Here is a 24,230-nt window from a genome sequence, read left to right on the forward strand (position 1 = left end):
GCAGACGTCCTTACGGTGAGTACCCTTTCTTCCCCTCCCGTTCAGGTAGCAGGGAGACTGGCCTTATTTTACCGAGAGTGGGCTCAGCTCACCTCGGATACTTGGGTTCTACAGTGTGTAAAGGGGTATCGCCTAGATTTTGTTTCAATGCCTGTCCAGTTCTACTCCCCCAGAGAACTGTCCCTCCCACGGGAACAAGACGAGATGATCTCCGCGGAGGTCGGAGAGATGCTCTCCAAGGGCGCTATAGAGGAACTGCCGTTCGCCGCCAAGGGCTTTACGAGCAATCTGTTCCTGGTGCCCAAGAAAGGAGGCGGAGTTCGCCCTGTAATAAATCTTCGTCCCCTCAACGCCTTCCTACGTTACCAGCACTTCCAGATGGAAGGTATTCACTGCCTCAGGGACCTTCTGCGCCAGTCGGACTGGCTTGCCAAACTAGACCTGAAGGACGCCTACTTCACGGTCCCCATCGCTACAGAATTCAGAGATTATCTCCATTTCACATGGCACGGGCGGCGTTGGCGTTTTACCTGCCTGCCTTTCGGTCTCTCTTCAGCCCCTTGGTGCTTCACCAAGCTTCTGAAGCCTGTGGTGGCGTTCCTCCGTACCCGAGGGGTTCGCCTCATTGTTTACCTGGACGACATTCTGATTCTGTCCCAATCGAAGGAGGATCTCCTTCTACACCTAGAATGGACTACCACCCTGCTACAGAAGTTGGGTTTCCTGATCAACTGGGACAATTCGGTCCTAGATCCCGCCCAGTCCATAGAGTTCCTGGGGTTCAGAGTGGACTCCGTCCAACAGTTCCTGTTCCTACCAGGTTCCAAAGTAAAAACCATTCAGAAGGAAATTCGAAGAGCTCTGCGCGTCGCAGACTTGTCCATCAGACAGCTGGCGAGAGTAATTGGCCTTCTCGCGGCCTCTATTCAGGCAATCTTCCCGGGCCCACTACACTACCGGGCCCTCCAGCGACTCAAAGGGTCACACCTTCGGTCAGGTCACTCCTACGAGTCTCGGATACGCTTGGACGCAGAGTCCAGAGACGAGTTGGTGTGGTGGTTAGCACACATGGAGGCGTGGAATGGGAGAGCCATCTTCGGCTCCATCCCGGACGTGGTGATCGAATCAGATGCCAGCTTACACGGCTGGGGTGCTCGTTGTGGCGACGTTTCCACAGGAGGCAGATGGTCCGACGTGGAGAAATCATTGCACATCAACTGCCTAGAGCTCCTGGCTGGAGCTTTCGCGATCCGCAGTCTTACCCCAGGACGGGCGAATTGCTGCGTTCTCCTCAAGATGGACAATGTATCAGCGGTCCGCTACATAAACCACCTGGGGGGCACGAAGTCCAAGATGTTGGCAATTCTGGCGAAAGACTTCTGGCAATATTGCCTCTCCAACAACGTCTCGGTGACAGCGGAACACATCCCGGGACTAGACAATTCGGGAGCAGATTGGAATTCCAGACACTTAAGAGACTCTGGAGATTGGCGTCTACACACTTCGGTGTTCCGAAGCCTGGACATGTTGTGGGGAAAGTTCCAGATGGATCTGTTCGCATCTCGCCTGAACACTCAGCTGCCGAAGTTCTTCAGCTGGAGGCCGGATCCGGCAGCGGTGGCGACCGATGCCTTCCTTCAAGACTGGCCAGGGGGCCTGCTATACGCATTCCCTCCATTCAACATGATAGCTCGCACGATCTCGAAATTGGTTCGCCACGACTGTCGTGTAGCGTTAATCACCCCGCTTTGGAGATCTCGACCATGGTTTCCCCGCTTGATGGAGTTGTCGATCGATTATCCTCGGTTGATTCCAATCTTCCAGGACCTCCTTCTGGACCCGGATGGGAACCCGCACGAACTAGTATTGCAACGCCAGCTACCACTGATAGCATGGTTCCTTTCAGGGGACCTTGGATTGTCCCAGACGTTCCGCAGACAACTCTCCTACTCCTCGATAACGCTTGGGCCCCAGGCACTCGAACTGCCTATCGGGCTTCATGGAGATCGTGGTCTGGTTGGTGCTTGGAACGGGCAGTGGATCCCGTATCTGCCCCTTTACCTTTGATCCTCGAGTTTCTCACGTCCCTGTTTGACTCGGGCAAGGCGTACCGCACGATTAACCTCTCCCGCTCGGCTATCTCGGCCGGACACAAGGGTTTGGATGGTTCCCCTGTCGGCAGGCATCCTTTTGTGTGTCGTCTTCTCAAGGGTATCCGCCTTGCGCGCCCTCCTCGGCCTCGCTTCTCTGCCTTTTGGGACGTTAACATAATGTTGCAGTTCCTCTCCTCTTGGTACCCTAATCAGGAGCTGTCTTTGAAACGCCTGTCATCCAAGTTGGTGATGTTACTCTGTTTGATCTCTTGCAAGAGGGTCTCCGACGTCAGGGCCATGGATTGGGACGCCATTGCATTCACCCCTGAAGGTGTTACTTTTGATATATCCAGGAGGACTAAATCTGCATCCAAGTCCTTTTCGTATCCCAGATTTCCTGGCTGCCCGGCGCTCTGCCCGGTGGATTGCCTCAGAGTTTATCTGGATGTCACGAGTTCCCTTCGCTCTGCTGATCTCCACGATTTATTCGTATCTTTCAAGTCGCCTTATCGACCGGTTTCTACACCTACCCTGGCACGTTGGATTCGGGAATTATTATCCTCTGCGGGTATAGACACCTCTGTGTTTACGCCCCATTCTGTACGGGGAGCGATGGCTTCTAAAGCCTCCTCGGTCGGATGTCGTCTGGAGGATATCATGCGGGCGGCAGATTGGTCCAGCGAATCGACTTTTAGAGATTTCTATTTCAGACCTATTGAACACATCGCATCTCGAATAGTTGCACAGCTTTGAACTTGCATAATATGAGCCTCCGTGTCTTTAATAAAATTCCCAGATTTTACTAGTAACATGACGTAAAGTCATGATTTTATTAAAGACACGGAGGCGAGTATTATTCCCTCCCGCCCTCCCGGTGTGGAATGGGGATACGAGATGCTTGAGACTCTACGGATTTGTTCTTGTTCAATAGGTATGTATTGATTATGTATTGATTAGGTATTGATTATGTATGTTTATTTTTATGATTGGATGGTTTGATACATCTTTTATGTTCACTAAATTATTTATCCTTTGTATTTCAGAATCCAGCTTCCTTGTTTGTGACTCCTTATGATACTGTTTGGTAAGTCTACAGTTTTGAGTCTGGAAATTACCATATTTCTCTGTCTTTTTTAGCTTGATGTTGTCGCATTGTTCCTGTTTCCTGTGCTGATCAAGTAGGACATCGTTTCTTCTTACCTGGTCTTCGGTTTTCGCAAGAAAGAGGGGGATTGTGGGAGACACAGGACTTATATAGCCACTTCCTCTACCATGTGATTGGCTACCCGTTATGCCTATACAGTTTTTCTTTCATTTTTTGACAATATTTATATTCCTCTATCTTTGCTGCTGAGGAAATAAAGAAAGAGTTATGCATAATACTCGCCTCCGTGTCTTTAATAAAATCATGACTTTACGTCATGTTACTAGTAAAATCTGGGAATTTTTTTTTTTAATTCTTGACAATTCTCACTTTAGTAGTTAACCCTGTGTGAGTGATGCTGAAATGTTGCTGCATTAATACAGTCTATAGTGTTATTATAGCACCATTTACATCATAGTGGTACTTTCCCCTCACCACCCCACCCCAAAAAGCATCTTTGTGTGTTTGCCTCTTAGCCTGCCTTTTGTTTCTTATCCCCTTTTTTAAATGTCATATCCCCTTTACTGCATCTGATCCCCTATTTTTCCCCATTGTGTGTCTTACACCTCCCTTGTGTATCTCTTACATTGTGTATCTTAATTCTCTTACTTCCCCCAGCCCCTTTGTGTGTCTCCTTCTCTCCCATCTCATTTGTGTCTTTTACTCTTTCCAGCTCATTTGTGTGGTTCTCTTACACCCCCAGCCCGTCTATCTTCCCCCGGCCCCTCTGTGTCTCTTTTCCCTCTTCTCCAGCCCCTCTGCGCATCTTTCTCACTCCCAGGTCCATCTGTGTGGCTTTCTCCCCACTCAGTCCCCCCTGTTTGCCACTCTCTCCTCCATGTCCCTTAGTGTTCCTCTCCCCTCCCATCCATGTCCCTTATTGGTCCTCTCCCCTCCCCTTCCTGCCCATTAGTAGTCCTCTTCTCGGTCCCTTAGTGTTCCTCTCCCCTCCCTCCCCTGTCCCTTAGTGTTTCTCTCCTCTCCCCTGTTACCTAGTGTTCATCTGCCCCCCCTTATCTATCTCTTAGTGCCCCACTCTCTTAGGTTTCATATCCCCTCCCCTTAGTGTTCTTTTTCCCTTCCTCTCCTGTCCCTTGGTGTTCCTTTCCCCCCCTTACCTGTCTCTCAGTGCCCCTCCAACCCCCTTAATGTTCCTCCCCCCTCTTAGTGTTCCTCTCCCTTTCCTCTTTCAAAGTGACCCCCAACCCAGTGTTCCTTTTCCCTTACCTCCCCTGTACCTTAATGTTCCTCTCTTCCCCATAGTGGTCATCTCCTCTCCCTCTCTCTTAGTGGTCGCCCTCCTCCCCTGTCCCTTAGTGTTCCTTCCCCCCAGTCCCTTAGTGCCCCCCTCTCCTCCCCCTTGGTCCGCTCCCCTCCCCGGTGTAGCATGGCTGAGCAGAGTGGACCGCAGTACAGGAGCTTCCGTTTCCTGTACCTGGCAGAACAGGAAGTGCTCTCTCAGTGAACACTTCCTGTTAGTCAGCTCCTATACCGCGGTCCATGCCGCCCGGCCATGCTACACTGAGTGACAGCCAGGAGGGAGCGCTGTGAGCTTCCCTCCTGCCGAGTTGTTCTAATCTAGCACCCCCCTGGTTAGTGTGCCCTAAGGCGGCCGGCCGCCTGTGCCGCCTTATGGACGCGCCGGCGCTGACCAGGGAACAAAGTTGGGACAATACCCCAAAATTTGGATTGTCCTACCAAAATCAGGAAGGTTTGGAGGCATGCAGCTAGACTTTGCCATTTCGATGGCAGTATTTTACGTTATATGGCTTCTGAGTGCCATGTGAACACAATTTTAATTTGACTTATATTTATTCTTTTCAGATGTTTTATTATACTTTCCTTAATAACCTATGTTGATTAAAAGACTAAATAGCAGATAATTTCATAGCTTAATTCATGATGCAAAGAAGGCAGTCTCACCCACACACAGCCTCAGTGTTCCTGCTGTTCAGATTACTCACAATAAATATATGTTTTATACATATACAGTCTGCATATATATTTTAACAAGAAGAACAAATCTCTCCACAAAACTACTAGCAATCAAATACATTAGATCTTTCATGGACATTTTAATTAATATAATCAGCACAGCTCGCTGTATTGGTTATGTTTTATCTCTGGGTGGTGTTTTTCAGTTTTGTTTTTTTCCAGACACTTATACGAACACTCCTGTTATCATGATAACTTTATCTAAATTAAGTTGTTATGGTGTCTGGAAGCCCCCAGCTGCTTTCTTAACTTGAGGGGTTAAACTGTACAGAAGGTACCTTTTTTATGAATGGTAGCTACTGATTGGCTTAGAGTGTCAGCTGACCACTCTAGCCAGTCAAGAGTTCCCCTGCCCAGTGACACTTCCTGAAACATAATATTTGAAGCCGGATGCCGCTGGGGGCCCCATAGATTCGGCGCTTGAGGCAACCTTTGGGGGTAAACTATTGAGACTTGGTTCACCTATTAAGTTAAAGAATCACCCGGAGTCCTCCTGACACCATAACAACTTTTGTTTATATTAAGTTGTTATGGTGACCGGCAGTTGTTTTGAGAAGTAACACATGGAAACAAACTTCTACTCACACTCGTTTATAATGTGGAATTAACACTCCTAGAATTTGTGTCAATTTAATTTAACCTGGACATCAGTGATTGGCTGAGAGGGGATTGGCTTCAAGCTTTTAACCTATCAATGCTGCCCTGGTTGGATAAATTGATGTTGATGATGAGAAAGTGTAAATTCTACTTTATCAATTTGGCTGAGAGACAAGGATTTACCTGGTATTTGTTAATCTGCGCCTAGACAGTTTGACATAAAACCATGGAACAGGGCCCAGGGACTCATGACAACATAACAACTAAAGTCAGGATTAATGATTATGCTGCTTAAAGTTTCTGTTTAAGTCTTGTATACAGAATCCACAATTAAAAAAACAAAATAAAAAAACAACAATAAAGGTGCTTATGCACCTCAATATACGCTTTTTTTTATATTTAAGTACTTAACCTGTTAATCTATTAGAGCATTCTATGCTGTCCCCATTATAATGGGTTTAAAGCCGTCACAGCGGCATAGAACACCCTAACTGCTTTTAACCCCAGCACCCGAAGTGTACTCACCTCCGCCGCGATCCACTTCTGGGGGACTGACTGACAGCCTAGGCAGTGCCCCCTTGGCAATTTAGGTCCCCGCGGGCCATGTGATCGCTCTAAAAGAGCGATCACATGGCCTGCACATTTTTGCCTCATTGAAATTCTTTGCTAAACTTATTTACATATGCCCACCCAGAATCCTTTGCGGTAGTAACATCACTGCAAATTTGTGATTTCTGTGGGAAAAGCAAGTCTTATGGCTTGACTGGTGTGCAGATTTTTGCTTAACATTGTATTAACTATCCACAGACTTTAGGTGGAAGGGGTTTTCAATCACAATTTTTTCCCCACCATAACCTTTTTGGTATATTGATAGTTATATATATCAATATCAAAATACACTTATTATGCTGTAATTGTATATATTTTATATATATATTAATAAAATTTAAATATAAAAATAAATAACATAGAATATGACGGCAGATAAGATAAATGAAATAATAATAATAATAATAATAATATATATATATATATATATATATATATATATATATATATATATATATATATATACAGGAATTCCCAATACCCGCTAATAGTGACCAGAAGTATAAAAACAGAGTGGTAAACCGCGCCAAAGAAATAATAGAGAAATAATAGAGGTGAATAAAATGTAGTTATGGTATGTACATTCATACAGGTATTCCAATGGTATGGTAGTGCATATAGCCCTCAAAAGAGTGTGCAGTACGTCAATGGTAAAAGAACATACCGTATTTATTGGCGTATAACACGCACTTTTTCTCCCTGAAAATAGGGGGGCAAAGGATGTGTGAGTGTTATACGCCGATATACATATTTTTCGCTCCATAAGACGCACTTTTTTTCCCCTCAAAAGTGAGGGGAAATGTCTGTGCGTCTTATGGAGCGAATGTGAAGGTTTACTTACCTGTCTTGAAGCGTGGGCCGGTGTTCAGCGCGCACCGCGGTACTGGAACTTCAATTTCAGGTTCCGGTTTCTGGCGGGACTGAAAGGAAGTGCGCACTCAGTGTGGACACTTCCTTTCAGTCCCGCCGGAAACCGGAACCTGAAATTTATGTTCCTGTACCGTGGTGTCCGCTGTGAAGCCGGCCCACGCTTCAAGACAGGTAAGTAATTATGGGACAAGGGGAGGGAAAGTGCACTATGGCACAAGGGGGGGGGACACTATGGGATGAGGGGGGACCACTATGGGATGAGGGGGGACCACTATGGGATGAGGGGGGACCACTATGGGATGAGGGGGGACCACTATGGGATGAGGGGGGACCACTATGGGATGAGGGGGGACCACTATGGGATGAGGGGGGGACCACTATGGGATGAGGGGGGGACCACTATGGGATGAGGGGGGACCACTATGGGATGAGGGGGGACCACTATGGGATGAGGGGGGAACACTATGGGATGAGGGGAGGGAATACTATGGAAAGGGGGGTGGGAACACTATGGGATGAGGGTGGGGGAACACTAGACCCTTGTGTCCTCTGGTATCCCACTTATGGAGACACCAAACAGACAAACAAACACAGCGCAAGCATGTTAATAAATTCTCTTGCGCTGCTCAGAACAAATACAGGGCCTCATTTCTCATACAAGAGATCTTCACCAAGGCTCTGCACATGGGCTGCCCTGCAAGAGCATTGAACCAACATGTTCACTTTGAGAGGGGGCATGCTTGTCCTTGGTGATGACAAAATACACCCCTCTCTAGGCCCACCCTCTTCTCAGTGCCTTGGCCGGATTTTTTTCCCCAGTCCGGCCCTGGCTCTGCAAACTTAAATGGACTTTTTTTTTTTTTTTTTTTTTTTTGTAAAAGCAGTGTTTACATTGCTGTCTAAAGCCACCTCAAGTGCCTATCACTCTGACAGCCACAAAATGGACATCCTGGGGTTCAGTCCTTTAAAGATTGCAGGACCAATGTTCCCCATGTGATGCATTAATTAAATTCATTTTTATGAGGCTATGCTAATTGGCACAGCATGGCTATTTGCATGAGCATTAGCCTCCTGAGCTTCCCTATGGGGTAGTGTTCCTTTAAGAAGTTGCATATATTCAAGTTATATTTTTTATAGTCCGTTGATTAGTTTGGTTTTTAACTTTAGAAAAGTGTGTGTGTGTGTTATGTATCCTCCAGGTGCTCTAATACTAAGTAATCTCCTTCACGAGTTTTAAAATCACATTGCTTCTATTCTGGGCATCCTCCTTGCGTAGATAACGATAAGTGATAAACTAATACCAACTGAAAAAATAAAAGATAAGAAAATTTCTATCAGGTATACAGTTTAGCTGTCCCTGATGTTAACTTCAGGAAATAAAAGCAACCCTGGGAATAGGTATGTAATAGATTTACTCACAAATGTGGCAGTTTGCCAAGTCTGAATGTATTTCACACTTCTTTTTCAAGCCAGGTGTTACTAAATCTCTTATCATATAATAAGTAGAGTATAATTCAGTTTCAAGTTTAACCTTTTAGGCACTGCAGTGGTGACTCAAATTTTTGTATAGTATTTTACACATACGGCTACATACATTTGTGTCATTTCTTTGCTACCCCACTTATTTTATTTATTTTTATCCACATATGGGATTGAGACATATTTTAACAGATTTAATAATTTTAATAGTTTGTATAAATTGCAAAAGAGGGACTTGATTTAAATAGTTTGTGATTCCTTAATTTCCCATTATTCCTCACACACACCAAGTTTAAAACAAATTGGCGTGCATCACAGTCGTCATGTTTTGCACCACTGTATTTCCTCATTTGGGGATAAAAAGGATATTGCAGAACATACTTAATGTATCTGTATATTCTGCAACTACTATACAGCAGTGTGTCTACAACAATATTATTTATGACATCACATCACTACATGTACAGGTAAATGAGGGTCCATTAGTGACCAATAGTGAGATCAGTGACTAACCTTTTTCTTTTTATAGCACAATCAACAGTAGTTTTTTTTTTTTTTGTGCTAAAAAGAAGTGTATCCTGAAAAATAATACACCAAGATAAGAAAAAACAAGCCAGACTTTTTCCTTTTCAATGTGGCAATATAGACTTTGTGTAGGCTTCATAAAAAAAATGTTCCAACAAACACATTGCATTCTAAATCGCTCTACACAGCATATTTTGTGACACATTTCACTATTAATTGTGCTGCAGCACTGACAGAGCAACGACTACGTGTCTCATATCTTCTAAACCAGTCCTCATCTCGCCAATCATGCATGGCAGGCTGAGGGCCAAAACAATAACAGGGTTATTCACTAAAGTGAGAATTGAAGGTGAATTCAAGGCCACAATAGCCAAAGTGCAACAGTTCTCTAACTAAGCTGTGCTTTCAGTTCAGCTACTCTGGCTTTAAATTTAAAATTCTCACTTTAGTAAATAACCCTTCATATTAATGGAGGTTCTCAGGGATGTATTAAACTACGGAGCACCTGATACATATTCTTACTATTCTCTTTCGCAATATAGGTGATATTATCACAGTTATTATGATCATTACAATTATTATTATTTAGACACCTTTTCCTTATGGAATGGGGAAGCTAATGAGTCATACATTTCCTATATTTTAACAAGAAGGATTGCTGCTCTTTTTCTCCCCTTTCCTTTTTTCCTGTCCACTTGGATAAGGGATTCAATTTAAAGAAGGAGCCAGGGAGTCAGCAGTCTGCCAGAACAATATTTAACTATATTGTAGGCTAGTTCATGCACATTAAAATTGTGTATTCAGATTTGGAGGAATTGCAAATAGGCCATTTTGGGCTTATCTGGTGCTTGACTAAATTCCATATATTTTTTTTTTAAATAAAAATACAGAGATTTATTTTTGACATATAAAGTCTAAAAATACATTGTGACTTCTTTTGTTTTTAGATATGTCTTGAAGTGTACATAATATATAACAGTACAAATCTACTACAAGACACATACTATACAACGCAGCTTTGACACAGACTAAAGATCTAGTGAGGGAGATGCATTCAGACTGTTACATAGTTACATACTTACATAGCTGAACAGAGACTTGCGTCCATCAAATTCAGCTTTCCTCACATTTGTTTTTTGCTGTTGATCCAAAAGAAGGCAAAAAACCCCAGTTTGAAGCACTTTTTAAAAAAAAAAATCCTTCCTGACCCCAGAGTGGCAGTCAGATTTATCCTTGGATCAAGCAGTTATTACCCTACATTGAAAGATTATATCCTTGAATATTCTGTTTTTGCAAGTATGCATATAGTAGCTGTTTGAACATCTGTATGGACTCTGATAAAACCACTTCTTCAGGCAGAGAATTCCACATCCTTATTGTTCTTACAGTAAAAAAACCTTTCCTTTGCCTTAGACGAAACCTACTTTCTTCCAGTCTAAACGCATGGCCTCGTGTCCTATGTAAAGTCCGGTTTGTGAATAGATTTCCACACAATGGTTTGTATTGGCCTCGAATATATTTGTATAATGCTATCATATCCCCTCTCAGGCGATGTTTTTCTAAACTAAATAGGTGTAAATTTGTTAACCTTTCTTCATAGCTGATATGTTCCATTCCTTTTATTAATTTTGTAGCCCGCCTCTGCACTTTTTCTAGTGCCATAATATTCTTCTTTAGAACAGGTGCCCAAAATTGCACAGCATATTCAAAATGTGGTCTTACCAGGGATTTATAAAGAGCCTGTAAACTGGCAGTAAATTTTACATTTTCTACAAAGGATATTTCTCATCTGTAAGTGAAGGTTATTTGTCCCATGCCCGTTTTGGAATTTTGGGTGGTAAGTAAAGTGCTGATGGTGGTCCAAAAGACATAGCAGGTTCATAAAGGCAGATGGACCAATCATTCTTTGCATGCTGTGACCAGATACAATGGTTAAACAGAATATATCCATACATAGTTTGTAAACGGTTGACCATGACATTTGGCCAGTATTGGAAGATATCACAAGACTCATTGATTTATGTGATACCAGAAATATATTGATTCTGGTGCCTCCGCAATATGGAATTTATGTTAGGAACCTGACTTTAACCTAAATTCCATATCTCTGAAGCACCATACAGACCTATAACTGAGCGAACAACTAGTGCAGTTGTTGAACACGTTAATTTGTTTCACTATTAAGAGTTCTGCCCATGGCTTCCAAAAATAATAAATACATTTTTTATAGGAAAAGTATCTGTAAACCAAAAAGGTCCAAATGGAAAAAAATGTGCCTTTCTGTTAACACATTTGATGCTACTATGGTAGGTTGAACCTAGATATTTTCAAAGTCAACTTAAAGGGACACTATAGTCACCAGAACAACTACAGCTTATTGAATTTGTTCGGGTGAGTAGAATCATTACCTTCAGGCTTTTTGCTGTAAGCACTGTATTTTCAGTGACAATGCAGTGTTTACATTACAGCCTAGTGATAACTTCACTGGCCACTCCTCAGATAGCTGTTAGAGATCCTTCCTGGATCATGGCTGCCTATAATGCATCCAAACATTCAGTTTGGACACTGAACTTTCCTCATAGAGATTCATTGATTCAATTCATCTCTATGAGGAGATGCTGATTGGCCAGGGCTGTGTTTAAATTGTGCTGGCTCTGCCCCTGATCTGCCTCTTTGTCAGTCTCAGCCAATCCTATGGGGAAGCATTGTGATTGGATCAGGCCACCACTTCTGATGATGTCAGCAGGCAGCTTGCTATTCTGAGTCAAACAACATGCAGAGCTATAGCTTCAAGCTTGAATACAAGTAAGATCTTTACTGTATTTAGAGAGGCATGAGGGGACCAGGGTGGCTAGATGGTGGTTTAAACCCTATAGGGTCAGGTATACATGCTTGTGTTCCTGACCCTATAGTGGTCATTTAAAGGAATAGAGTTAATGCATAAAAATACCTAGAAAATATACTCACCTTTGAAGGGAAGTCATCACTTTTCTGGAAATTACAACATGAAATAAAACATTAAACACGATCTATAAATAGTGATAATGTTTTTATGCCCTGCTCCATTTTCTTTTAAACTTATATTAAAGATTTAAGAAATTACATTACATCACAAACCATTTTGGTCCAGGTACAAATGAGCAGAAAAATAGAAACATTGGTTTTTTTTTTCTGTATGCCTTCCTTATGCTGACTGCCAGTTATAAATACCGGAGCTATGAATGAAGATGGGGGCACCCAGATGCAGAATAAAAAGTTGTGGATCTTTACAATATTTTTTTTTAACACCTCACAACTACAACAGTTTTAAATATAGGGGTATATTATAAACATAATATCAAAAACCCAGGAAAGTGACAGTCCCTCTATAAAGTTCCTTCAGCTGCTACAAATACAAAGCCAAGAAGCAGCAACATTGAGTTATTGCCCAGATCAGGAAGATGGTAAGCTGCCATAGTTACAGTATGCACTGTCCTGTAAGTGTAATTTGACCCTGGTCGTGTAGTCCGCTTAAAAAAACGGCTCGATAAACACTATATACTGAATATTTTTTAATTAGCTGTAGAAGTTGCGGTGCTCAGAGGGCCTTCTAAATATAAAGTAGCAAATCTCCTGCATTGTAAAAATTACAGAGAAGTAAGGTGCAGATTTAAAAAAGCTGCAATGAAAAATGACTGAAAAAAACAAAAAACATAGGGAATTTTTTATAATCTCCGTTCATCATACGGTACCAGTGGGTGTGCATTAGACAAATAATTAAATGCCTACAATATCTAACAGTTTGTTCCAGAAAAATCTGTATCATGAGTACACTGTGCTAGAGATGTTAATTACAGATGTACTGTAATATAGCAGAAGAATGTAACTCACTCAAGTCTTTGTGTCCGAGAACTTGGATTGAACATTTGAAACATGCTTAACACTTTGTGTGCGAGGTTATTGGTTCATTTATTAATTACCAATCGAGATCTTTACTGGCTTGGCTGAGCAAAATACAACTTGTTTGCAATTATGTGGATTGTGATCTATATTAAGATTTGTAATTAATACAAAAATTGTTTTCCAAAATCTTGTCCATTCAGCTATGGTTATGAACTTTAGTATTCTCATTACAATGCAGGAACAGTCATCAGATTAAGTAAAATGATTAGTATAAAAAGAATCCTACAGGGACGCGTTCTTGTTTACAAGAATATAATGGTATAATGATAAAATGATATAAGGATTTTCTTAGAACAAGGTTTGAATCATAGAAGCAAATGGATGAGTTGGTTAATCTTGAGTCTTCAAGTGGCATATAAGAGCATTCGTATGATAAAAGCTACATAGAGTAAACATCTAGAAATAAGACAGCGCTAATGCTTTACAATGAAAAGATTATTGCTGCATTATCTTTTAACCCCTTAAGGACACATGACATGTGTGACATGTCATGATTTCCTTTTATTCCAGAAGTTTGGTCCTTAAGGGGTTAAAAACATATTTGAAGAATAGAATCATTCGGATTTTATATATTTTTTGGTTTATTTTCATTTTTATTGATTTCCATCAGCAAAAAAAACAAAAATACAGAAACACAGTGCAATGTAGTACAAAGAGCAATACGAGGCGCCACAGGGTTATCAAATCGCATACATTATCAGCGGTACCTAAGAGGTCTGCCTTGACGTGGCAGGTGGGCATACCCTCTCATGGCCATTGGAGGTAACTAAAAACTTCCATTTGTTTAAAAATGCATAGGGATGTGGAAAGAGCGCAGGTAACTTTTTTCTTTGGTTTTTACTATATGTATCTGGGCTGATGTGTACTATGGTCGTTGCTGCCGTCCAGGAGTAATGCAAGTTTGAGCGCAGGACTTGTTTCTTTGTATTGGTACATACACATTAGGAGTCTGGTGGTTTACTAGGCATGCAGTATTTGCATCCCTGTGTTGTCTCGCGTGCTTTGAATGAACACGTTTCTGTTGATTATACATAGGTATAGATAAACATCGATAATATAAGAGTTGTGAACATAGCTAACATATAAAAGTTAAGGACTTTTTTGTATGTCGGTGCTTTTGCTATATATTGTTGTATGTTTATTTCCTGGTACATTCTGGTGTCTGTGGTCAGTGCTAGTGTGTGTGTAAATCACAGGTTCCAGTTCGTCTGGGCCCTGTGAGTCTGCTCTTGAGAGTCATATTCGTGTTGGCATTTGCTTGCTTAATCAGCTGTCTAATATTTGTAAATGAATGTCATTCGGTTTAGGGGGTGAGGTCTACTAATGATACATGGGCACGAGTTATCGCATTTTCCCATATGTTCAATCCACCCAGCCCAAATTGATGGGTAGTGCGTGGTGTGACCAGATAAAGAGTATTTAATTTCTTCCATACCTCTGATACTCTCTACTCTAGAATGCAATTTTGTCAGTGGGGGGCAGTTTGTTGCCTCCAATATTTGGGGATCAGGGCCTTAGCAGCTGAGAGTAGGTAGTACTCTATAGATTTGCGGTATTGTTTGATAGGCTTAGGAGTCAGGTGAAGAAAATTTTCAGCAAAGATCTGAGGCCTCTTGTGTTATTATTGAGAGAATGTGAGTCCAATACCCCTGTAGGATTGCGCATTCCCACCATATGTGTGTGTATGTGCCCACTGCTATGTTACGGGACAACCTTGTCTTGTGCCGCTTTGAATAGGTAGTGTATTAGAGAGTGTGCCATTAACTTATATTTTCGCCTGTGGAGCGGAATATAAGGCTTTGACCCATGTTATCCACTGTGTACCAACTCCCACCTCCCCCAGCCCTCCAAAGATCAGAGACCAGTCCACCCTGTCAAATGTCTTCTCAGCATCTACACTGAGGAGCAATGTGGGGACAATTTGTGTTGTTATTTTGTGAATGATGTTTATTATTTTGGTGGTCCTTTGCTTCTATATGTGGTATGAATCCAGCATGGACTAGTCCCTGCAATAGGGGCTTCAGCCTGTTAGCCAACCTGCGGGAGAATACTTTTATGTTGTTGTTTATCAACGATATAGTTCTATAGCTTCCACACTGAGTGTGGTCTTTGTCCGGCTTGGGGATGAATGTTATTGTAGCCTCTGGTGCTGAGGAGCTATATGTCAAAGTTGTTGATATGGAGTTAAAAGCCCTAAGCATGTGGGGCCCTAGTTTTGGATAAAATTATTTATAGTATTTATTGAAATACCCGTCAGGACCAGGGCTTTTACCGTTTGGTCGGCCTTTATCGCATTGTATAGTTCTATGTCCCGCATAGGACCAATAACGTTGAGTGTTTTATGCATTGCCTGGGTAAGTCGGTAATGTATGTTGTCCCTTAGGTATTTTTTCCTGTCAGTCCCAGATACCCCTGTCGACTTTATGCTATATGATGAGGCATAATAGTCTTGGAATGCTTTCACAATATCTGCTGTTAGATGGTGCATTGTCCCTGAACTCTTTGATTTTGGATATATAGGAGTTTTTGGAGTCTTAGTTGCAAGGCTCTGGCAAGGAGATTTCCATTCCTGTTGCCGTGTTCATAGAAGGGGTGTTGTCTGAGTAGGAGGGCTCTTTTTACTTTGTGGTTCAGCAGGTGTGAGAGTTCTTCCCTAAGCATCACTAGTTGTGAGAGTGTTGGAGTCTTTGCATAATTTGTGTGTGTTTTCTAGGGTCCGTATCTTCGCTAAAAGGTTTGTTATGGTTTTGGTTCATTCTTTCTTTAGTCTAGCTCCGATTTGGATAAAGGTGCCTCGTAGGACACATTTGTGTGTTTCCCATGTGTTCAGGGGAGAAGTATCAGAGGGTGGGTTATTGTGGAAGTATGTAAGGATGGTTTCCTGTATTTGGGTTTTAAGTTGTGGATTATCTAGGACAGTCATTAAGTTTACAATTCCAGGAGCGACTATGTATTGTGGGGAATTCCCTGTATACATGTACTGGTGCATGATCGGTCCATGTGATTGGTCCTATGCAGGATTTTTTAATGTGGTGTAAGAATCTGTGATTGATAAAAATTGAGTCAATTCAGGAATATGTGTTTTGGGGATGTGAGTTAAATGTGTAAACATTGGAAGACGGATTAGTGAGTCTCCAACAATATATTAGTTGGCTATTATGTAGTGATTGTATGCACAGTTTTCTTTGCAGATGGTTCGGGTTGCCCTTGTGATGTGTGGGATCAAGGGAGATGTTGAAGTCTTCTCAACAGATCAAGGTTCCCCTTAAAACGGAGTAGAGTTTTGAAAGTTTTTTTTTCATGAAGTATCCTTGTTTGTTGTTAGGGACATAAATGTTGGCAAACGTGTAATCGTGTGACCCTATCATACCTCTGACAAATACAAATCTACCATGTGGATCGTTCAATTGTACTTCCATCTGGAAGGGTATATGTGATGCAAATAAAATTGCCACTCCTTTAGCTTTACCTCCCTCATAGTCCCCGAAGTATCTGGTGGTGTATCGACGGTCCCGAAGAGATCGCGCCGAGCCCTATTGGAAGTGAGTCTCCTGCAGCAAGGCCACATCCGCACCCATTCGTTTCAGTTCGGCCAAGAGCATACGCTGCCTGTCCCGGACGTTCAACCCCTTGACATTCAATGACACTATGTGGGAAGACATAAATGACAGTTAAGTAAGTTATGAAGGGGCACAGCGCTCCTACAGGTGCTCAACAATTTAGTAGAGTGGTTGTCATCTGGTAAAATTGTATATACACATTTTCTTTAGAGATAGTACCAAAACAGTTAGTTGCACCAATGATTAAGAAATCTAACAAGATAATCGTAAAAATATGAACATATGCTTTAAGCACACTTAGCAGAATTTGTGCATTAATCATTAGAAGAGCTATCATTACAGCGAGTGTGTCTTTTTGTTTTTATTTTATATAATTATTATTTGTTTTTCTTTTTTTTCTTTGAGTTTCATGTCAACCTGCGGGGTGCTGGAAAAATTCCAGGTCCCCAGAGGTATCAATACATTGACACGGCTCCATGGGGGGGGTGTAGGAACGCTTTACAGGTGTCTTGTGAGCTGTGTGGGGTGGGGCTGGGGAGGGCTCTCTACCCAGGTAATTATCTATTAGTTAAAGAAGTAAAGGTAATTTTGGCCATTTGTGTCATGTGTGGGGTGGTTACATACAGATTTCAACCCAATACATTAAATTTGCCTTCGTTTACTGTGTGAGAGAGTAGGGGAACCCACTTTCTGTGGGAGTTGTGGTATTCCATTGTGGATTCTATTTGTTGTACTCTGGTGTCCAGTGAGCCCAGGCCTGCTCCCAGTTCCGTGATCTTAGTTTGTATGGAGGTATCGAGAACAGCAAGCATCTTTGCTATATCATCCCTGGACGGTAGGTTGAGTAGTATTTCTTTTATTTCTGTGTCCGGGGTTGCAGACACCTCTAAGAGACATAAGCTGGCTTGTGATGCAGTTGGCGAGTCCGCGCGGGGCGTAATGCTGGATCTGGAGGCCTCTGGATCGCCCTCAAATTGCTCAGTGAAGAATTTGTTTAATAGATGATATCGAGAGCCAGAGTAGTTCCTTGAGTCTTTGGCTTGTGTTGAGTCTCATTTTTTTGTTCCCCATATTGCACGATGGCTGCGATATTAGATGGATTAGGCTCACCTGGGATCAGAGCTGTTGCCCCACACGTTTGCTCGCATGGCCGTCCAGACACGCCCCACAGATTTTATATTCTTATTTAAAGGGACACTCAGACCCCTAAAGCTCTTCAGCTTTCTGAAATGCTTTGTGGTGAAGTGTGTCCTTTTCTTTTAATTTTACAAAACAATGCAGATGTCAATAGAATTTAGCTCAGTGCAGTGAAAAAGCAAGCAATTGCGCAAAGCAACTACCTTGCAAAAACCTCTTATTGAGCTTCATTGAAATAGCTGTGATTGGACAGCAACAAAAAGGGCTTTGCTGGGGAAGGAGGGGAGTTCTTGCAAAGGCTTCAAACAAGACATCTATAGCTTTTGCAAGCTGTATTTTGTTATATCCCCAATGAAATAAATGCATAATTGAACATTTGCATGTTTTCAATGGGTTATATCTGCTAAACAGTGTTTTGTTTAGTTATTTTTATACTTGGGCAGAGTGTCCCTTTAACAAGGAGTGACCATTTTGAATTGACAATCAGTTTTCAAAATGTGAGGCGAGAAAGTTTCTACCAGGTTATTTTTCAATTCTTCATGTGAATACATTTTTACTATTACAATTTGCTAATTTGTGTAGCATAAGATAAGCCACTATAGCTCAGTTTAGTCATTATGATGCATAGAGTCTGTGAGTGCAATAAGGTATACCAAGATCTTGCTGAAGACTCTTAAAGCCATACTCAGACCAAAGGCTAGAGCTGAAAATGTAAAGATTTTTGGACAGTGAGAACCCTAGAAATCTCTGAGAATATATTGCAAAGATTCAGGGCTGCCATCAGAAATATTGGATCTCTTTGCACAGGTCAAAGCCCCAAGTCTCCTTACATAGTCTAGCCACTGGGCTGGCCGAGTGCCACCCATTCCACTATCATCTTGCATGCACTTACAGTTGCAGTAAGCAATATATTGTGTATTTGTAGGGGATGTAATGTGTGTGTTTAGAGAATGTAGTGTGTGTGTGTCAGGGTTGAAGTGAGTGTGTATAGCAGATGCAGAGTATGTGTATAGTGGATGCACTGTGTGTATGATTAGTGGACGTAGTGTGTGTGTGTACAGGATGCAGTGTGTATGTAGTGGAAGTGGTTTGTGTGTGTATGTGTGTGTGTAAGGGATGCAGTGTGCATAGAGTGTGAGCTAGCGCTGTGTTGATAGGGATGGTAAGAGCAGCAGTTTATTCACTATTTTATTTATCTTTATTAAATATTATTTCCCTCTTACCTCTGGTTAAGTAGAGGGAACACTACATTCCCTGGTGGTCATGTTGTACTTAGAAGCTCCTCTTGCGCGTGAGAGAGGACCCCGAGCAGAAGCAGACAAAAAGCCTCCCAGGCTCCCTCTCCTGCTGTGCAAGTGTGCAGTGACCGGGGTGAGGAGATATTTGCTCTCTCTTCGTCGGCTGTATATATAGCAATATTTAAGATTAATATAAATATATATATATATATATATATATATACACACACACATTTAAAAAAGTTTTGCGAGGATGCAACATAAATTCTGACCATGTATATTTATATTTTCAGTAAACTGCCAACATGGGTGCGAGGGTTTGTCCCCAAGATATTCTACGTAACGGAAAAAGCCTGGAACTATTATCCTTACACAATTACAGGTAAGAATCACAATGACAGATAAGAAGAGTACAATATTTTAATAAGAGATCTTACAGAGTAAGTGTAAACATGATACAAAGTAACAGAAACTTCCAGCAAAGCAGAGTGCTAAAACTCAATCTGTAAAAGTAATAACATAAAATTACACAGATGTTCAAACAATGGTCTGAATTAGTGGGCTGTAGTTAATTATATCTTCCAGAAGTGTTCCTAAAATGAGTTATAATATTAATCTATTCATTGTGCTAGGCAAATTGCTATCAAAGTCATAAATGCAATTTTACTAATTTTCCCTATTTTGCCATAAATCTTGGTAATTTTTAGAGTTAAAAACCAAAACAAAACACAAATATGTGGATTTTAAGATGCATGCACATCAGTTCTGGTCACCATCTTCACAATGTGACAGGGTCTTATATTAATTTTCCCCCCGAAAAACGCACTTAGGCTTATTTTTGGGAGATGTCTTATTTCGGGGAAAAACGTGTGCTAGAAAGCAGGTCTATGTTCGGGGGAATTTCCCCGAACATAGCAGTTCACTAGGGCATGGAATCTTGTAAATCTATGTTCAGGGAAACTTTCCCAAACATAGATCAGTTTACTTGCGAATGGAATCCCGCAAATCTATGTTTGGGGAGAATTCCCAGAAAATAGATTAGAGAACACCTAGGGCTTATTTTCGGGGTAGGGATTATATTAGGAGCATCTCCCAAAAATAAGCTAGGGCTTATTTTCGAGGGGTGTCTTATTTTCGGGAAACACAGTAGCTTTAAAGGGAAACTCCAGTGCCTTGCATTTTGCCTTGCAAAAACTTCTTATTGAGCTGTATTGGAAAGTCTATGACTAGACAGCTGTAGAAATTTTGGACTGGAAAAGAAGGGTTAGGGGTTGCAAAGGCTGCAAATAAGCTTTTTTTTTTTTTTTTTTTTTTTTTTAAATAAAATATACCCCTAATAAATAAAGTTCTTATTAAATGCATGCATGTTTTTGTTGTGTTATATCTACTAAACAGTTATTTTTTTAATTTAGGAAATTGGGTAGTGAGCTGTACCTTTCGAATGTGTATATCCATCTAAGCTCAATTTGATAAGTTTGTTATTCCTTCATCAAAATGAATTATTACGGTGGGCGGAGTCTGACCAGGGAGCTGAACAGACGTGTTTACTGTGAGCTCTGGATCCTGAACACGGTTTTTGGCAGAAATCTGCAGGAAATCCACAAATCCTGCACCCCGGTTCACCCTGCCTTGTCACACAGGGGCAGAGGTACCGGGGGAAACCTTGCAAGACTGTATGCCCGCTGTACTGCTGAACCGGAGGCAGGGCCGGCACGTCCATAAGGCGGCACAGGCGGCCGCCTTAGGGCGCACCAGCCCGGGGGCGCAAATGTCCGGGGGACCGGCAGGAGGGAAGCGCACAGCTCCCCTCTCCTGACGGTCACTTCTTGTAGTGTGGCCGAGCGCCAACCTGCAGTGCCGCTGACTGTGTGGAGGGGGCAGGGATATGACACGTCATATCCCTGCTCACTCTGTAGCACACAGCGCGGCTGGTGCCCAGCAGGGGCAGAGCTACCGCCGGCCACCTTCTCATCAGCATGGGAGGACTTCCTCCCAAGAAGACTGCAGAGAGCAGAAGGCAGAGAGGAGGGGGGATGGGCAGTACTAGCCCCAACTCCCAACTACCTCAGGCAGCACTCAGGTAAGCCACCCTCCTGTGTATGGCTAGAAAAGTGTATATTTTGATCAGCATGTGTGTGTATCTGTGTGTGTGTGTGTATGTCTGTCAGTGGGTGTGTATCAGTGTGCCTGTATGACTGTCAGTGTGTCTGTGTGTGTTTCTGTATGTCAGTGTCTTGTATGTGTATGTGTGTTTCTGTCTGTCAGTGTCCGTGTGTGTATGTCTGTCAGTGGGTGTGTATGTCAGTGTGCCTGTATGACTGTCAGTGTGTCTGTGTCTTTCTGTCTGTCAGTGTCTTGTGTGTGTGTGTGTGTGTCTGTGTGTTTCTGTCTGTCAGTGTCCGTGTGTGTATGTCTGTCAGTGTCCGTGTGTGTCTGTCTGTCAGTGTGTCTGTGTGTATCTATATGCCTGTCAGTGTTTCTGTGTGTGTTTGTGTATGTCTGTCAGTGTGTCTGTGTGTGTATCTGTATGTCTATCATTGTGTATGTGTGTATCTTTATGTCTGTCAGTGTGTCTGTATGTCAGTGTGTGTTTATCTGTATGTCTGTCAGTGTTTGTGTGTATCTGTATATGTGTGTCTTTCTGAATGTGTATCAGTTTGTGTATATGTGTATCTGCATGTGTGTCAGTGTGTGTATCTTCGTGTATGTGTATCACAGTGAGTGCGTGTGTGGCAGTGTATGTGTATATGTGCATACATCTCAACATTCAAACACCAACACTACACACAAATAAACACCTGCATGCAAGCTTCAACACTACATACAAACACACCCCTGCATTCAAATGTCAACACTACATACAAGCACCTGCATTCAAAAACCAACACTACACTTAAATGCATGCTTGCATTCAAACGCAAACACTACATACAAACTCACCCCTACATTCACACAAACATACTCTATACAAACACATGCTTACAGTCAAACACACAAATACTGCTCCGTGCTAAATACAATCCTGCAAGCATGGGGAATCGGTAGAGCCCCAGCTTTCACAGCATTGTTGAAGTTGCACGACAGATGGGATCTATCTTTTAGCCATCCTCTGTACATACACAGACAGTCATACAGAGACATACAGTCTCAAAAGGAATAAACGCAGGCAACACTCCAATAGTAATAATGGTATATTTATTGATAGGTGAACCACCCCAAAGAAAGTGCAACGTTTCGGCTGAGCAGAGCCTTATTGCATGATTAAGGCTCTGCTGAGCCGAAACATCACACTTTCTATGGGGTGGTTCACCTATCAATAAATATACCATCCTTACTATTGGAGTGTTGCCTTCGTTTATTCCTTTTGAAAACTTTACTGGTGGATCCAGCGATGTTTGCCTGACACGGAGCATCTACCACTGTGGATGGCCGGAGCATTTACACGGTATCAGTGTGCAGGGTTCGTTTGTCTGTGTATGTATGTCTCTGTATGCCTTGTCTGTATGTCTCTTTATGACTGTCTGCGTATGTATGTCTCTGTATCACTGTGTATGTATGTCTCTATATGCCAATCTCTGTTTCTTTGTCTGTGTCTGTATTTTTGTGTGTGCCTGTGTCTGTATAAATGTATGTCTGTGTTTGTACGACAATGTACCTGTATGTGTAGATTGTATGACTGTGTTTGTTTGATTGTGTGCCTTTTATGACTGTGTGTCTGTATATCTTTGTGACTGTGTGCCTGAATAATTATGTCTGTGTGCTTGTATGGTTGTGTGTCTGTATGTTTGTGTATTTGTGCATGTATGTATTTTTGCTGTATCTATGTCCATGTCTATATGGGAGAAAAAGTGAGATAGAAAGGGTCTAGAGGGAAGAAAGAGACAGAAAGGGGCTGATGGGTGTGGCGAAACCAACCTCGCCACTGGGCCCTGGAGAAGCCTGTTTGCTAGCCTCCTACCTACTTACTATGGCCCCTGGGTTATTTGGGGCATATTGTACTGTATATTGCTGCTACTGGCCCTTTTAACAGCATCTATGGACATATTGGGACTTTTGGGACTACTGTCCCTTTAAGATTGTGAAGCATATTCAAGTGTAATGCCTGTAATATTATATATGTATTTATAGATGTGTTAAGTTTATCCTGGGTGATTTGTATGCAGCATTCTGATTGTTCGGTAGAATCACTCCATTCAGTATATTGAGTGAAACTACCGAACAACCAGACCACCCAGGAATGAGTGTGCCTCCAATTACCGTTTGCAACAATGTTGCAAACAGGTAATTGGCAATCAGTGCAGTGTGGTCTTTGTCCTCTGGGTGGCCGCCATTCGGGAAACAAACACGTGGCGGCGGCCATCTTAAACTACCGAACAGCGGTGTTTTGCCGTCGAGTGTCTGGAACTAAAATCGGACACTTGACTAGGCAAACACCGCTGAGACCTCCATACTTCCAGAAATTCGTATGGAAACTACCGAATGACCCGCCGTTCGGTAGAAAGAGCCCCATAAACAAGGGAATTCATTCAAACCCTCTCCAGGCTCTATAACACAGGCAATTCGCCTGTTTTCATTCCCTTGTTTGTGACCGACCGCAGGGCCAAAATGCATGGAACTGTTTTCGGATACTTTACCCATGCGGTCGGTCAAATCTTTGGAACCCCATATCTCACGAACCATTCATCCGAATTACTTGAATTTTGAATATGTTGTCCCCCTGAATAAGGGCTATCCAGCGATGCTGGATTTAAAGGTGTACCCCCGGGTTTTGGGGTACATCCAGAACTTGGCTGAAAAAGTGTACCGGATAATTGAGTTTAATGTTATCTGAGGGGAGGGGATGTGTGGGCTGAACCATGTATGTGATTGGTTATTTTATGCCTCCCCCTGGGTGTGGCCTGTATGTGGATTAGTGTAATAAAAGCCAGGCTGGATGAGCCAGTCCAGAGTTCCTGTTTTACCCTCAAAGTGATGTGTCGTCTCATTATTGGGGGAAGGATTTATTGTATGCTGTTCCAGTTGACTGCTAGGAGTACAAGCC

General features: G+C 42.3%; 1 protein-coding gene across 1 annotated transcript in view; it reads left to right on the forward strand.

The window, feature by feature from the left end:
* LOC134577885 (cytoplasmic phosphatidylinositol transfer protein 1-like) overlaps positions 1–24,230 on the forward strand; it is a 189,719-nt gene that overhangs the window by 98,867 nt on the left and 66,622 nt on the right. The window contains exon 3 of the mRNA XM_063436800.1: positions 19,483–19,571. Within this exon, the coding sequence (XP_063292870.1) occupies positions 19,483–19,571 (89 nt within the window). The remainder of the gene's footprint in view (positions 1–19,482; positions 19,572–24,230) is intronic.

This window comes from Pelobates fuscus, chromosome 11 (genome assembly GCF_036172605.1).
Source record: "Pelobates fuscus isolate aPelFus1 chromosome 11, aPelFus1.pri, whole genome shotgun sequence".
In the NCBI taxonomy this organism is placed as follows: Eukaryota; Metazoa; Chordata; class Amphibia; order Anura; family Pelobatidae; genus Pelobates; species Pelobates fuscus.